Consider the following 15,589-nt stretch of genomic DNA (forward strand, 5'->3'; position numbering starts at 1 on the left):
CTCCACCACCTCACTTTTCTTTAATTCGTAACAGGGCACCAAAAGAGGAATAACTTTCTTGCCTCTCCTCAGTGTCCCCGTCAAGTTAGGTTTCCCATTTGGATGGAATCTAGAACTGGCTACATTGTTATAAAAGTTATCAATATGAAAGGATTAGCCTCAGTCAAAATGATCCTCCATCATTTGTTTACCATCTTCTCCGACTGCCCTTTTCCAGACACTTCTGAGTTGGAGGACCTGCAGCGCCAAACCCTTTGCTTCCGTCAACATATACAACTTCATTGCGTACCTGTAGCGCTTTCCCCTCATATATTCACTATATCCCAGCCTAGCTCTCCATGGAATCATAGACTCTTCCAAACTTAGGTCACGTGAGCGGGTCACTACTTTTTCCATTGTTTCTTGGATGTGTCTATATGGGGCTAATTTTGAATAATCAGTGGGCCAGAGGAGTGTTAGAGTCAGAGAACGTAGATAGGTTCTTGTTGATTTGAAGGGCTTGGAGAATTGACATGAATTGATCAAGCGACTTCTCTCTCCTGAAGCAATGCAAGTCATATAAAGATCAAGCTTTTCAATTATTGGAGATACGGGAGATTTGGATAATTCTAGCACGAAAAATAAGGCCAAAAAGTGGGGAAATTCTTCTATGGTTAAATATTTCCATCTAGTAAATTTTCTTCAGGACACGTATTGCCCATTTTATATCCTCGGGCCGGATCAGTTTCTCCGAGTTCGGCGGCATGTGACTGGGTTAGTGGAAATTGTTCTCTTAGGCATTTTTTTGTTGGGGAGGATGCCAAATAGAATGCTTGTAAGTATTTTGGATATTATGGAAAAAATCAAGTAACGAGTCTCTAATTCAAATGCTAGTGAACAGAAGGATGGGGAAGTCTAGCTATTGTGCATGAAATGTAAATAGAAAAAATAAATCGCAATGTGGAACCAGGACTTTACTGAAGTTATTGTAAAATTTATGCAAATATATTATTTCATGCATAGCAGCAAATAAACATAAGGATAACAACAAATTTTGCCATGATGAAATCATAGCAAATAAAATTCACTCTGAAACTTTAAAAGTATAAGAATGGAAGCATTTATTACTATCGTAAGGATAAAAATACACATACCTGGAGTCTTTCCGAAATTAGGCAACCAGCTAAGCAATTTACCACGATAGCGTTAATTGACGTTAAAAATGGAAATAACAACAAGGGAAAAATATCTGTATTCCTTCTTGTAAAAACCAATTAAATAAACACAATCTAATCATTGCGTTAAAAGTCATAAAGAAAGATAAAATACCTTGTAATAAAGTAATAACCTATCCTCGTGAAATGTAAAAGTATCTTTTTATTATTTCGTTTTGAATATTTGTAAAAGTTTTTTTTTGAGGTACACGAACAATTGTGAGAATATACAACTTTTTTCTGCATTATAAAATGAAAGTAATAAAAAAATACATTGTAAAAAGCCACCCCCAAAGACGTCCTTGCAGAGCAAAACCGGGTAAAAAAGAAAAACACAGAAAAAAATCGAAAAAAAAAATTTTTCGGAGCTGTCCGCACGGCAAACAGGCGAAGAGTGGTGACTGACCCTCTCCCATACCCTAACAGCGGTGGCTGGCGCTCAGGGCGGAATATAAGGCAAAAGAGAATCATGACGTAGCGACTACGTCATCAGTCACTGGGTAGTGGCTGCCATGTCGTAGACGCTACGTCATCAGCACGGAACGTGTTAAAAATCGCACTCCATGAAGTCACAATAAAATCATTTCCAATTATTTTTTATAAGAAACTGTACTTTTGGATGACACAGCAACTGAATAGATGAGGTGTTCCCTATTCTCTTCAGTCTACAGATTTGGGGAATGCTTGGGGCATGTTGGAACACTCACCCAATTTTTCACCTCATTTATTCCCAGGTAATTTCGAACATCACAGAAGCAGAATCAGGTGCTTATAAATGTGGTGCATCTAATGAAGCAGGAACGTCAGAAGTAAATTTTAATGTGGAAGTTTTCGGTGAGTGAAGCTAAATGAGATGTTTTGATAAAGAAGAAGTAACAGTGGAAGAAAAAATTTCTTGGCCAAAATTCAGCAAAGTAATCATCATTAATGAGCGCCTCTTTTTTATAGTACCACCATCCTTAGAAGAAGGCACAAATGTGGAAACAGTTTTTTCGGTGAAAGTTTATTCATTCATTGCATTGGTGTGTCCTGTCACAGGGAATCCAGTGCCTGATATAAAATGGTTCAAGGTAAGATTATATAGGTTGTCTGGTAAAAGAATCATGTACCTTTTCGATATGTCATTGAAAATATGTAAATGTATATATGATTTTATGCCTTCCATGTAGGCTTCTTCATGGCTGTATGCGTAAATTAAATGTATACACATTATATGGGCAAATTATTGTGAAAGGAGGCAGAAATAGCAATTTTTCAGACTGACTTTTTTATGGTGTTCATTACATAAAGAAAACAAATATGTAGTTTGTTTTTATTTGCAACACTTTAGGGACAATTATTATTGAAGATTGTTTAAGTACTGAATTAGAACTTTTTTCATCCTAATTTGGTTCTTTTTTGCATAAATGACTTCCTTGTACGTATTCTAAATTTTTATTCTCCTTTTGCTGTTGCCAATCTTGAGCAAGTGAGAGTAATAATGTGTTCCTAATACAGGGAATACATCTCATACTATTATCGTTTTCCTTAATTGGCTGGGCTTATTCATTTCCTTCTAGTTGTCCCTGCCTTCCCAGCCTGCAGTTCATTAGAAATACTCTTTGAGTAAATTGTTGGTTAATTAAAGTTAGCCATGGTTGAAAAAATATAAATTTTTCAATAATTAAATATTTGAATTATTGTTTGCTATTCAACCTGTTTTATTTATGTATGCCTGCATTTATTTTCAGGACAGCGAAGAAATTGATGAGGAGTATGCCAATGTGTTTCAAATGAGTCAAGACAAACGGAGGCTCATAATAATGCAAGCAAAAGTAGAAAATACTGGGGAATATACGTGTGTTGCAACAAATGAGGCTGGCACTAAGAAAATTAATTATAAAGTATCAGTATTAGGTTAGTGATGTTTACTTGTTTCTTAAAGTATTTTATTATGAATACCAACATTTACGTGTTTTGTCTTTTGATGTACCTATTGTGGGAAATGCATATAGTGTTGTAGTATTGTAATCACTTTCTTTCTTCTCAGATGAGCAGTCAGAATGGTCACCTTGGAGTCCCTGGTCTGCTTGTACTTCATCTTGTGGGTCTGGGACCAGGAAGCGTTACAGAGAATGCACAGTTATTCAGCCAAACCTGAAACATCTAGTCCCTTCATATTATCACACCAGTGACAATCAAATTGATTTATCAAGTCAACCTTATTGCCCCGGTGAGGATTCCCAGGTGCAGAAGTGTGTCAATGAACCATGCCAGTCACCTGCTCCAGAAGAGTATAGAGTAAGAAGCAAGAAAAAGAAGGTGAAGAGAGTGCCCAAGAGAGCATCCTTAAATTTACATGGAAAGTTGAATGGGCAGCCAATCAGTTCAAGTCACGCATCTGCCAGTTTTAACCCTTGGAATAGTGGCCCTACCTTAGAAGCTGAAGTGGAAGTGGACCCTTATCAGCAGGTGAATGAATGACCCACCTTGATATTATTATATTTCTACCATATGAATTGGCTGTAATCATTTGAGTCATGCTTAGTGCGGAGTGCTTGAAGTGGGGGAAATTTAGATGCCTGTGGTGTTCTGTTGAGAGGATTGAAGGCACTGAAGAATGACTTGTCTTCAATATTTATTGCATTTAAGCCTACTAAGAATTCTTGGATCAAGGGAGATCATGCTCAATTGCCATTATACCATTGTATTCTCTTTTTTATTCAAATTCTTGTGTACATGTTTGTTTTGGTGACTTAAATGTTTTTCCTTACCCCTGGGATCTATTGCACTAAACCCTGGTGCAATGGATCCTGCAAGGGCCTGCATCAGAATTTGAGTCTTCATCCCCAGCAGACCATGGCACATTTCTTTTATTGGCCCAATTTTAAAGATTTCTGAGTGATTTCTAACCATTTTTAGGGATCTGTTATGACATTCTTTCTCTGTAGTTGAATTGAAAATACTATTGAAAAATTGCCTAAATTTTAGCTACCATGGAAAGCATGTTGGTAGTATTGCTAATTAAGTTGTTTTACAGGGAAACTTGCATCCTTATATGCCATTCATACTCTCCCCTGTAACATGGAGTGCAGCTGGAGAAATTGATGATGCCAGCAATGGTTATTCGTTGACTGATGGTGTCTTTGAGCAGCGTTCGCAGTTGGAATTTATGTCAGGTTTGTGAAGGGATTCAAATCAGTGAAACTTGTCCACTTTTTTTTAGTACCTTCTTTGATTTAGTTCATTGACATGTAATTACCTCTAGTGCCATTTTATTTATTATAATTTAGCAATAATTTTTTTGTTTTTTCCTGTAATTTAAAGAATAATGGTGCTAAGGTTTAAGATTGAAAACTAATGAAGTTGCTTTTCACCGTTACTAATTTTTGTGGTAATAATGATGGTTTATTGCAATCATTACGAATAATGAATACTAATAATGTTTTCCTTTTAGGGGAAACGCTCTACCTTTCCCATAAAGGACAAGGAGTTGACACCAATACAGGAGAACTGAAAGTTGAAATAGAGGTAGAGGGAGAAGTGCCTCAATACCAGTCTGATGCCATGGTGTACTTAACACCTTATTCAGGTAACCTTCAAAAAGTATTTTGATCGCACATCCTTATCATATGCTTATATTTCCTTAAAACTCATTAGGCATACTTGAAATTACACTCTCTGAAACTAGTTTAAAGTATACCGGGACTAGCCGCGGTGATAACTTTTACGGGAGTCACCCGCAATGCACAATCGTGCGAAAGATCCACAGATCCCGGTCAAGGCGAATGATTTTTTCTCTGTGGATCTTTCGCACGATCTCTGAAACTAGTTGGACCCATTTTATTCCAATGGTAATAGAGGAAAAGTGTCTAAAGAATGTAGATGTCTGCATCTTTTTTGCTCCATTGATGAATTTCTTTGACTTCTTCTTACCCTGATTATTAATCCATTCAAGTCTGTAACTCTAGTGGGTGGGCTACCCCTGAATACCCAGGATTTCAATAAAAAAAATTTGATGATTATTATGTTTTAGTCTAGAAATCTTACTTAAATCACATAATAACATAAAACTCACTTAGTTTCAATTGCTAAGACTGTAGTTTTAGTGAGGTTGAAAAGGACCGCTTGGGACAATTGCGTGTGAAATCACAGTCCACTTTATAATTTCCCCATTAACCCGTTTCGTTCCAGAAATTTAAAAAGGAGTTTAAAAATGCTCATGTAATGCATGTTATACTGTTTCTTTAATTTGAAATCGCCTCAGTGATCTAATAGGATAGGATAAAATACCTGAATAATGACTTCACAAGTTTTTTTTTTTTTATATAGAGTTGGATTTATTTTCAATGAACACATATCCTTCATTTGGTCTCTAATAACAAAATATGTGCCCTAGTCTTCCTGGTGATTATTTTTCTTTTTCTAATACACAGCAAATTTCCATTGTGTACCATTAACTTCACCTAAAAACTCTTGTTTTTCACTCTTACGCCCAAATAATCTACTGAGGAGTCATGCAATACTGGTCCAAAACAAAATATTTGATCATTTCATTCCCCGAACGGCAATCTGATTATTATAAGTATGGTTTTCAATTTATTCCGCTCCCCTGAATTATCCTTTGTACATGTTAAATGACACATTTTTCAAGAATTTTAATTTTTCTTCTCTCTTTCAAAGAGCTCCGCATTTCTTTGATGATGGCCCTACCCCAAGTGCGAATATCACTTCGAGGAAAACATATCGCTGGGTACTCTACAGTTATTGAATAAGTCCAACACCACTTTGGTGCAAGATAAATAATACCACATTATTATACAATCACTTAGCCTCAATGATGTTTTTATCTTCTTCGACACAACTGTCTACCACTCGTGTGTGAATCTATTCTTGTCTCTTTAGTAAAAGCGAAAGACAAAAGGTGGTTGAAACATTAATGAGATCTTGAAACTCATCATAGATTTCCTCAACTGTATGAGTTTGCTTCACCTTTCATCCCATGTGATCGATATTGACCACACAGTGAATCAGTAATTTCAAAAAAAAACATAAGATATGTGTATTATTCTAATTGTTTTTAATAAAGCAGCACTTTTTTATTCTAATTGAGTTTACTGCAAGCTCAAAGTCAAATATAAGGAAGACAGCCTGATGTGTGTCTTGATATTTCCAAACCGGTCTCCCGTAGTTCATGGTTCACCATGCTAAACTTAACTGACTTATTTGAAGTTTATGAACATAGGCTCATTAGTTAATAAGTAAAGTAACTTATACATTTGGTTTGTGGCGCATGGAGTATAACTGAGAATTAGGTTATTCCTTGATAGAAATATCTTGGGTCATTTTTGAACACTTGGGCTTATATGGGATCATTAGATAATTTTATATTAATAATGACATGATTTAATGATTTCTTGTGATATAGGTATGTAGTTAGTCTTGATTTTTATTTGGTCTACATATATATTAGGTGTAAATATTCCTTAGGTTTTCATTCTTAAACATATTGCTGCCATTAATACTCCTAGTATGAGCTTTAAGTTGCCATGAAATAATTACATATTCTCCTGCCTTATTTTTGTTTATATTGATATATAATTATTTTTAACTAGTTTAGTTTTTTATTCTAATTTTAATTATCCTTTTAATTTTATATGCTGAACTATCTATTCTACTTCCTTTCTCAACTTACCTTTTAGAGAGCTATGTCCAGACCAGCCCCAGCTCTTTATATGCATGGACTGAAAATGACTTGAATGTAGATGGGAAAAAGATTCCCTATAGATGGAACAGTTCTCTCCATTATGATAGCAGCCTTGGAACTATGAGGTATATATGGGAGTGATGATTAAGCAAAGTAAATTGAACTTGATGGAGATAAAATTATTTTTTCTTATTCGAATTTCTTTTTTGTTTGATTACCTTACCTTTGATTTGTCTTACTGTAATGGCATCATGACTTTTTGTTTTTTATTTTGCTTGCTGAGTATGACGTGAATTATGGTTCTCATTTCTCATTTGGCTGTAGCTTGCTCAGGTCAAACCAAGCATGTGTTGTGTATTGTGAAGCTTAAAATAATCACATTTGTTTACCAAATACTTTAATTTAAATTTAAATCTTTTGTTAATGTATGCATTCATCCACAGCTATTTAGCCGAGCAGCTTTCCCTGGATGATATGAATACTTACAATGATTATGACAATCATAAAATAGTTTTTTCGTCTTCTCCAAAAATCAGCAAAAAGTTTCAAACTAATCGCTGCCCTGATGGTTTCAACTCTGATGAAGAAAACTTGCATTGCATTGGTAAGGATTTCTTTAAGTTTTCCTTCTGCAGTAGTAATTCATTCTTCTTTCAAGAACCCCATTTTTTGCTTAATATAATCAGCTTTGGATATGTACTCTTGCTTTCAAAACTTATGGCGTTTAATATGAGCTAGGAGATTTATGTTCTGCATAGATTTCAGGTTTATTTCTGTATTTTCTGCTAAAGCCTGTTTGCACAAAAACCTATTTCTATGGTCTAAATAAATGTTTTCTACCCTAAAAAGATCCTCTCACAGAATAAGAACTCAGAAATGTAGCTAATTCAAGTTTTTAAAAGTGAACATGTATCTTCATTTTAAATTAATGCCATGCAACAGTTGTAATAAAGAATGACTCTTGATGAAATGCAGAATAGGTGATAATGCATCAGACTATGACTGACCACCTAGAAGTAGCTCGAAGAATGGATTTTACATGAAATATCTTTGAAATCATACATTAATGGAGGTGCTGATTAAGTGCCAATGATAGAGATGTTACAAAACCAGGATTAGAATAAAGAGGGAAAATTGTGGTCACCTGCTATTTAGCATATATGGCTTAGTATTTTGCTACCTGTAATTTCATTGACTCTATTCTAATTCTATAGTAATTCCAACCTGTCTGGTAATAGTTTGATGAAGTTTCATTCGTATTTCATTGAGTGGCAATTATTTGACCTGAAGTAATAAATATTAGAGATGGACCAGTACCAATACCAGGTTCTCACTACTGCCGATACTTGGCCCTTAGAAATGGTATCGGGAACCAAAACCAAAAAATAAAGTTGGTACTTAGGAGCCGGCAAAAAAATAAATTAGACCCAGGCAGGGTGAAAATGATGATTTTTTAAAACAAAATCTGGGGAAACCACCAGTGGCTGCCTGATTTAATGTGATATATTGGTTAATCATGCAATATTTAGGAATATGTTAATTTGACTTTTTATACTCGACAAATAAAATTATGGAGACGCTCTTTAAGTTTTTTTACATTGCTTTCTGGTTAATTTAGTTAAATTATTTTCATTCAGTTCTGGTTGTTGTTCTTTAAAATTGGTGTTCATTCAGAAAATAAGAGTTTATTGTTGGAACCAAATATCGAGAACCAGGAACTGATGGTGGAGAACTGGAAAAATTTAACAACGGACTCGTCCATAATTAATAATTTGTGCCTCAAAAGATAATTAAAGCATAAGCCATAAGGTTAGTCTATTTTGAAGTTATTTTACCTAATCTATTTGAAAATATGCTTCTTTCCAGACATAGATGAGTGTGCTGATAATTTAAGTAAGTGCCATGAATCTCAGCGATGCAAAAATGAAGTGGGTGGCTACCTTTGCCTATGCCCTGAAGGATTTACATCAAAAGCTTTGGGTCATCCATGTATTGGTAAGTACTCTAGCAGCTTTGTTCTCTCAATTGATTTTGTTACTTAATTGAGAATTCCTGTACGTACCGTGTACTATGTAATGATTGCCAGCCTTAGTGACTGAGGGTTTAGATGTTCAATGCTACCTTAAGGGTAGTGGTTTTCAAAATCATTAAATGAACATATTATGCTAGTGAGATAGAAGTTATACTCACAAAGAATGAAACTTTAAACGAAGAAATCATTGGGCTTCACCGGGATTCAAAGCACGATTTCTCCATTGCCTACCAACTGTGCTACTACTTTTGCCACTGAGTCATTACTTTTCAAAGGTTTCATGGGACGTGAGAGACATGGGACGTTGATGCTTGGAGACGTGAGCATCTCAATTAGGCATCAACTCCTCATTCTGTTAATTACCTCTGTAATTCACTTCGATATATGACAAATTGGTGGTCTTATAGTTTTCAAATTCAAATCCCAGTGAGGTAGAATGATTTTTACAGCATATTTTGTAGATTTTATGTACTGTAGTGCTTAGTTTGTCTTTATTTAGCAGGTTTTTCTTCTCGTGAAATGGAAATTAGTATTAAATTATGGTGTTTTTGGCCAGTGATTAATGAACTTCCTAGCCTGAGAGACTTCTAGAGTTTATAGGGGTATACAAACTTGTGGGATTGATAAGTGGGCAAAACAATATACATATGCATGCACTTTAATTCATGTGAAATATTCATCAATCGGATTCATTACTCATCCAATTAGATCCTAAATTATACTGCAATCCAGGAAGTTGTGATTTTTTCCTTACACTTAGTAGTAATATCTCAGAATAATCTAAAATCCTGCAGAAAATACATAAAATAAAATTTTGTGAACGACCCTTGATGTCACCTATCCTGCAGTACCTATGTGATTTGCGGGTTGTCGTTGTCGCAGGATAAAACTTATTCATTTGGCCCTAGGAACCTTGAGATGATTGAGTAAGATTATGGAATAAGAATGTCCTCACTCAATTCATTTGCTAAAGCCTGAATCACACGATCATTTTTTTCATCGCGAAAGTGATCACTATCGCAAGCACTGCGCAAAATGATCGTCGGCGGCAATTGTTTTTTGCGATGGCGATCGCAATGTGGATTCCCATCGCTATTTTTCATCACTCGTCCGGTCGCTTTTTCCGTCACTAAAACCCCATATCAGCCAATCAGATAGCATGACCGTATGGTGTGATTGCAGCGCCACGTTTGACAAATGTGGGAACGGCATAAATAAACAAACACGCTATATAATTTCATGATGAGGGTCCTATGACAACGAGCTGTGATATTGGAAATGATGCGAAAAGTGACGGCGGGAGTGACCGTGTGATTCAGAAAAATGATCACAAGAGCGATTGCTTTTCGCGACGGGAAAAGTGATCTCGATAGTGATTACTTTCGCGACGAAAAAAAAATGATCGTGTGATTCAGGCTTAACTTAATCCATTACCAATAGTAACCTCCCAGCTCTTCAGGACAAAGGTATTTCTACATTTGTGGTTATGGGCTCACAGGTTTGCTGAATGTCAATTATGGTTCACAAAAATAAGAAGACGACTCTATTGATGCGACATAACTAAGTGTCTCGCAATGATTGTCGAATATTCTAATATGAATTATTATTTAAATATTACTGGAAGAATATCCTGGGTAAGGAGTAAAATATATATATTTTTTTTTATTTCCACATGTTGTTTTCATCAACTTTTTTCTGCTATCAATTTTCGAAGTGTAGAAAATAAAATGAATATTGCAGTTAAGTATGCTTTATGTAAACAATATTTCTAAACTTCTCATGTAAGGAAATGTTTATATTTTTCCTCTTACTGAAAATAAACCAAAAAAGACGAAAATCCCCCTCACAGCAATGCACCCTACGAAGACCAGGATTTAATTTTTATGGTTTATTTTAAATTAGAGCAACTACGTAAACATTTCCTTGTATTAAAAGTTAAGGAATATTTTTTACATAAAGCATATGTAACTGCAATATTCATTTTCTTTTCTACACCTCGGAAAAATGATATCTATCTTTCGGCCATTTCAAAAATCAAAGAATAGGTAAAATTTAATTTTAAAAAGCTATTTGTAAAGCGGAAATATTGTTCTCTCTATAAAAAATACAATAAAATGCACCAATTAAATATTTTGCCGGTGACGAGATTAAGAAGATGACCATTTCGGCATTCTAATAGTTTTTTTGCATGATCTTCTTCACTCTTTTGACCGTAGAAGCTAAATGTTCCTGTTTAAACATTGTTTAATGATTTATTCTTGTAGTTGAATAAACAATGAGTAAAATGGTAATTGAAACGACTCTATGTAGCTACGGCAGTATTTTTTACAAATTCTTAAGTTTCAGTGTTCTACCTTTTTTTGCGGGGATAGTAGTTAAAAGTTACTAATTGTGTGTATTCCTCTGGGTTTCTGTTTGTTGGAGGTGCAATGTTGTGTCCACTTTACCATTACTATTTATATGTTCTGGTATTTATGGATATGAATTTTGATCAAAATCTGTGGTCTTAATAGGAGACAATAGGTTATTGAAATGAGATGGAATGACCCAAGTGTACGTACTTATTAATTCAGATGGAAAAAGGTTTGTTCAAAAGTTTTCTTTTCCATTATGTCCCTTTAATTTGAGTGATCTGTTAAATTTTAAAGAGTATGCGATGAAGCTGTGAAAATAAATATGTATGTATTTATTAAATTATGAAGGCAATTTTTTTTCCACTAAAATAATTCAATTTTCCAGATATCAATGAATGTCTTCAGGGTAAAAACCCATGTTCACATGACTGCCATAACACTAGAGGATCTTATTACTGCACTTGTCCTAAAGGATTGGAACTACAATCAGATAAGGTTACTTGTGGTAAGTTTACTCATCATAAAAAAAAATTCTAGTAGTGGTATTTATTTTGAAATGTGGGAATAAGTTGCTTTTTAATTCATTCTGATCAATCTGTAAAGAATTCATCTCTTCTGCCAAAATTAGTGTAGGCTTCTACTTTTTGAGTTTCATTGCATCCATTTATCAAATATGTGAGTGAAAACATTATTGATGCGTTATCTGTCCAATTTGTCTAACAATAGCATGGATTTCTGTAATTCATTTCCAGAAAGGCGAGATTCTTCTCCTCCAGAGTATGAGAAGACAAAGTTACCAATGGTAAGTTGTGTAAAAAAATTTGTTAACAACAATCACATTTTTATAGAATGTCCATATTATCAGATGTATTCTGTGCCCATAACTGCTCTGTTCCATTGAAAGCATTGATAATCATGCATGATAAAAGGTTCTCTTTGGTTAAAATAAGGGTATTTTGGCATTTATGGAAACTTCCTCAATGGAATATTTCTTTGTGATTTTCAGTTGGATTTGCTACCCGACTATCATATTATTCCACTGGTGACTCCTCGGCCTCCTGCAAAATTCTGGTCTCCTCATGATCATAAACATAAAGGATCAGGTTATTCAAAAGATAATAAAGAAGAAATCCAAGAACTGAGGTGGGCTGATGATGAGTTCAACAAGAAATGCTCTTCTGGCTTTGAATTCGTTGGGGGAAGTTGCCAAGGTGTGTATGAGTAAAATATATTCTCTGAGTAGAAATGTAGATAATTGGTTTTGCACTGTGGCGGCTAAGCTAACAATTTTCACAAAAATTTTGTTCTTTGAAGATATTTTTTACTTCATTTTAAGAGTGCATTCTCAATACTAAGTGTGGAGGTATGTTGAGTTGTAGAGGCTCAATACTAATTAACATACATTTTTATCCATTATTATTATTTATTTCACTGATAATTTCTGTGTTTTTAATATACAGATTAATATTTCATTTTTGTGCCTTAGCTTCACATATAACAGTATGAATTAATTGAGGAGAAACATAATTTTAAATAGCAAATATGATTGTCATGTACCTTGGCTTTATACATGTTTAACAAATTATAATTTGAGCCTTTTTTCACCCTAGCTAGGTATCTTTTTTGTCACCTTTGAAAATATACCTGCCAATTTCCACTGACTTTGATTTGGTGTTTGCATTATACTCATATGTAATTAAATAACTGTCCAAAATGTCACTGTAATTCTGTATTATTTATTTTATAGATATTGATGAATGCAAAGATGCCCATAGAATGTATAGAATAAGGCATCAGAGTCATCATTCCTCACCATGTCCTTTACCAAGCCAGCAGTGTGTTAATACCAATGGATCCTACCACTGCATTGAAATGTCTTGTCCATTAGGTCACAGCGAGGTAGAAGTGGATGTACCGGCTAAAAAGGAGTCACTAATGTGAGTATTGGTACCTTAGAAATTGTTATTTATGTTTGCCATTTGTTTTACTGCTAATTAAATCTCTTTGATTTTCACAATTCAGATATTGCCTACAGCTCTGTGATACCAGCAATCCACCTTGTCAAGAAAAAGCAGAAGTTGCTCAAATTGTGATAAACTCCATCCTTACCATTGGTGCTCTAAAGCCAAGGCGTGCATTAGCACAATTTTCTGTTCCCATCACTGCCAGGAATAGTCATAATGAGGCCAAAACATTAGCTTCAACTACAAGGACCACATTTCACAAGCTAGAGGAAGAAACAGGTAAGCCATTGTAACATTTTGGTGGATTTATATTGACAACTTGTAAAAGTTGAAATTCATTTAGTCTATCAATTTTGAGTAATCATAAGTTGCATTTGGTGAAATGTCTAGCCGCATACATTCAAGGGTCATGGAAAAGGTAGGTTCCTGAAAATGTTCACAAATTGGAATCGTTGTAAAAGGCATTCTAAGTAGTACCTAATTGTTGCCGCAGTGACAGTAGCACTATTTGCATCACCTTGCTCATTGATCTCATGGAAATTTGACCTTTTTGGAAACAATTAGCTTACCTTAATAAAATTGATTGACGATGGGGAGGAGAGACAGGGACAGGATTGGGGCATTCGAGATGTGGGTTTGGAGAAAGATAGAGGGCGTACGGTGGATGGATCGAGTAAGGAATGTGTAAGTGTTGACTGGGAAGATGATGAAAGAACATTGATGGCTAAAATAAATGAAAGGAAGGGTAACGGGCTGGGACATGTGGTGAGAGGTAATGGAATTCTGAAGGTGCCCTTGCAAGGAGCGGCGGAAGGGAACAGAAGAAGGGGAAGGAGTTAATTGATAATTTAAAGATGGGAAAATATAGAGACTTAAAAGAAATGGCCAGAAACAGGAAAGATGGAGACAGAGTTGGTGTGAGGGACCTGCCGACAGGCAGAACACCAGATGATGAATACTCGATTCAAGTTTTCACCCAGGCTGCATATTTTCTCCTCATGGAAATTATTTCCAGGCAAATACTATACAAAGGATTTAGTAGCATCCTCTCTAATTGTGCTATCCATCACTAGTGCTAGTTTTGAATGAAGCCACACATTTCTTCTGTCATTACCTATTTTCAATTTGGAAGTGTGTATTAAAATTAGCACTTTTTTACTGTTCAAACTTTGGATAAATAGGTAATTTCCCTTCGATTGTATGCTACTAATGATAGTTGATCTCAGATGATGATGACTTTTTTTTCTGGGAAACTTCTTTGCAATGAACTCAAAATTGTATGTTGCTATTTTGTTACTCCAGGATCATCAAACCGGCAGGTGTTGCAATTGTTTCGAGTCCGTTCGGAGGGAACTGATGGGATTCTTTATTCTATGAAAGAATTTAATGTTCCTGGGTTTTACAGGTGAGATCTATGCAAGAGGAATCATTACTTGTGTTCTTTCTAGTGCTTTTTGTATCCATGAAAGTGCTTGCTTCACTAGTTCTACCTTGAAGCAAGTAATGAAAACCATGTTCGATTGTCATTAAAAGTTTGACTTTAATTGAAGTGATTGACATATTGAGAGTACACACTCAATACAAAGTGTAAAGGTTTTTTGAGCTTTAGATTTTCAATGCAAAGTGCTGTACCTACATTACTTGCTTGAATTTTAATGAGTTCATGAGGACAAGACGATTATATAAGATTTTTTACATAAAGACGAAAGATATATATACTTATTTAAAAGTTTAGATTTTCCTTTAATGATATTTTTCTATATGAAATGAAAAGCTCTTCAGAAGAAAGTAAGAATTATTATGCTGATTGTCTCCCCAACTGCTAAAATAATGATTCTTTTTATTTTCTAGGGTTGCAGTCATGGCACTCACATACAATGGATATAGTCACCATGTATTGTATGCGACTAAATTTGTCCTGAATGTATTTGTTACGGGTCATTGATGTTTGCTAAATTTTTTTATTAAAACATAAAATGAAAAAAATCCCTATTTTAACTTGAAATACCATTTCATGTATTTGTCAGTAAACTTCCTGATTTTTCTCCATAAGCATGTTACAAGTATGTTTACCCTGGATGAGTAATGTATTATTTATGTACAGATGTATTGTGAATAATAAATTTTTACTTCTAAAAGGGATAGTTCTTTTATTTCATAGATTTGGCTTCATTATTAAAAATAATACTAATATGGTGAGAATAATGGATCATTAGTCGATCTACGCATATAATTGCTTGGACTCTCCTTCTCTCTGACTTTTAGTGTTCACTTTCTGCTCAAAATTATTATTTCAGAAAGAGTGATTGACACTGTTTAAGATTAAAGTCGGTGGTGGCACTGGGCTTTTTAAGGTGGTG

General features: G+C 34.7%; 1 protein-coding gene across 2 annotated transcripts in view; it reads left to right on the plus strand.

Annotated features, from left to right (window-relative positions):
* The window catches only part of LOC124163932 (hemicentin-1-like), a 79,901-nt gene extending 64,532 nt beyond the window's left edge, over window positions 1-15,369 (plus strand). For both annotated transcript variants that reach the window (XM_046541049.1, XM_046541057.1), the window contains 16 exons: window positions 1,928-2,027; window positions 2,142-2,263; window positions 2,924-3,089; window positions 3,223-3,644; window positions 4,213-4,351; window positions 4,630-4,764; window positions 6,875-7,004; window positions 7,323-7,483; window positions 8,746-8,874; window positions 11,651-11,770; window positions 12,018-12,067; window positions 12,272-12,476; window positions 13,013-13,202; window positions 13,288-13,508; window positions 14,532-14,634; window positions 15,081-15,369. In XM_046541049.1, coding sequence (XP_046397005.1) covers window positions 1,928-2,027; window positions 2,142-2,263; window positions 2,924-3,089; window positions 3,223-3,644; window positions 4,213-4,351; window positions 4,630-4,764; window positions 6,875-7,004; window positions 7,323-7,483; window positions 8,746-8,874; window positions 11,651-11,770; window positions 12,018-12,067; window positions 12,272-12,476; window positions 13,013-13,202; window positions 13,288-13,508; window positions 14,532-14,634; window positions 15,081-15,174 — 2,487 coding nt within the window. In that variant the 3' untranslated portion in view covers window positions 15,175-15,369. The remainder of the gene's footprint in view (window positions 1-1,927; window positions 2,028-2,141; window positions 2,264-2,923; window positions 3,090-3,222; window positions 3,645-4,212; window positions 4,352-4,629; window positions 4,765-6,874; window positions 7,005-7,322; window positions 7,484-8,745; window positions 8,875-11,650; window positions 11,771-12,017; window positions 12,068-12,271; window positions 12,477-13,012; window positions 13,203-13,287; window positions 13,509-14,531; window positions 14,635-15,080) is intronic.
* The last annotated feature ends 220 nt before the right edge of the window (window positions 15,370-15,589 follow it).

This window comes from Ischnura elegans, chromosome 1, assembly GCF_921293095.1.
Source record: "Ischnura elegans chromosome 1, ioIscEleg1.1, whole genome shotgun sequence".
Classification (NCBI taxonomy): domain Eukaryota; kingdom Metazoa; phylum Arthropoda; class Insecta; order Odonata; family Coenagrionidae; genus Ischnura; species Ischnura elegans.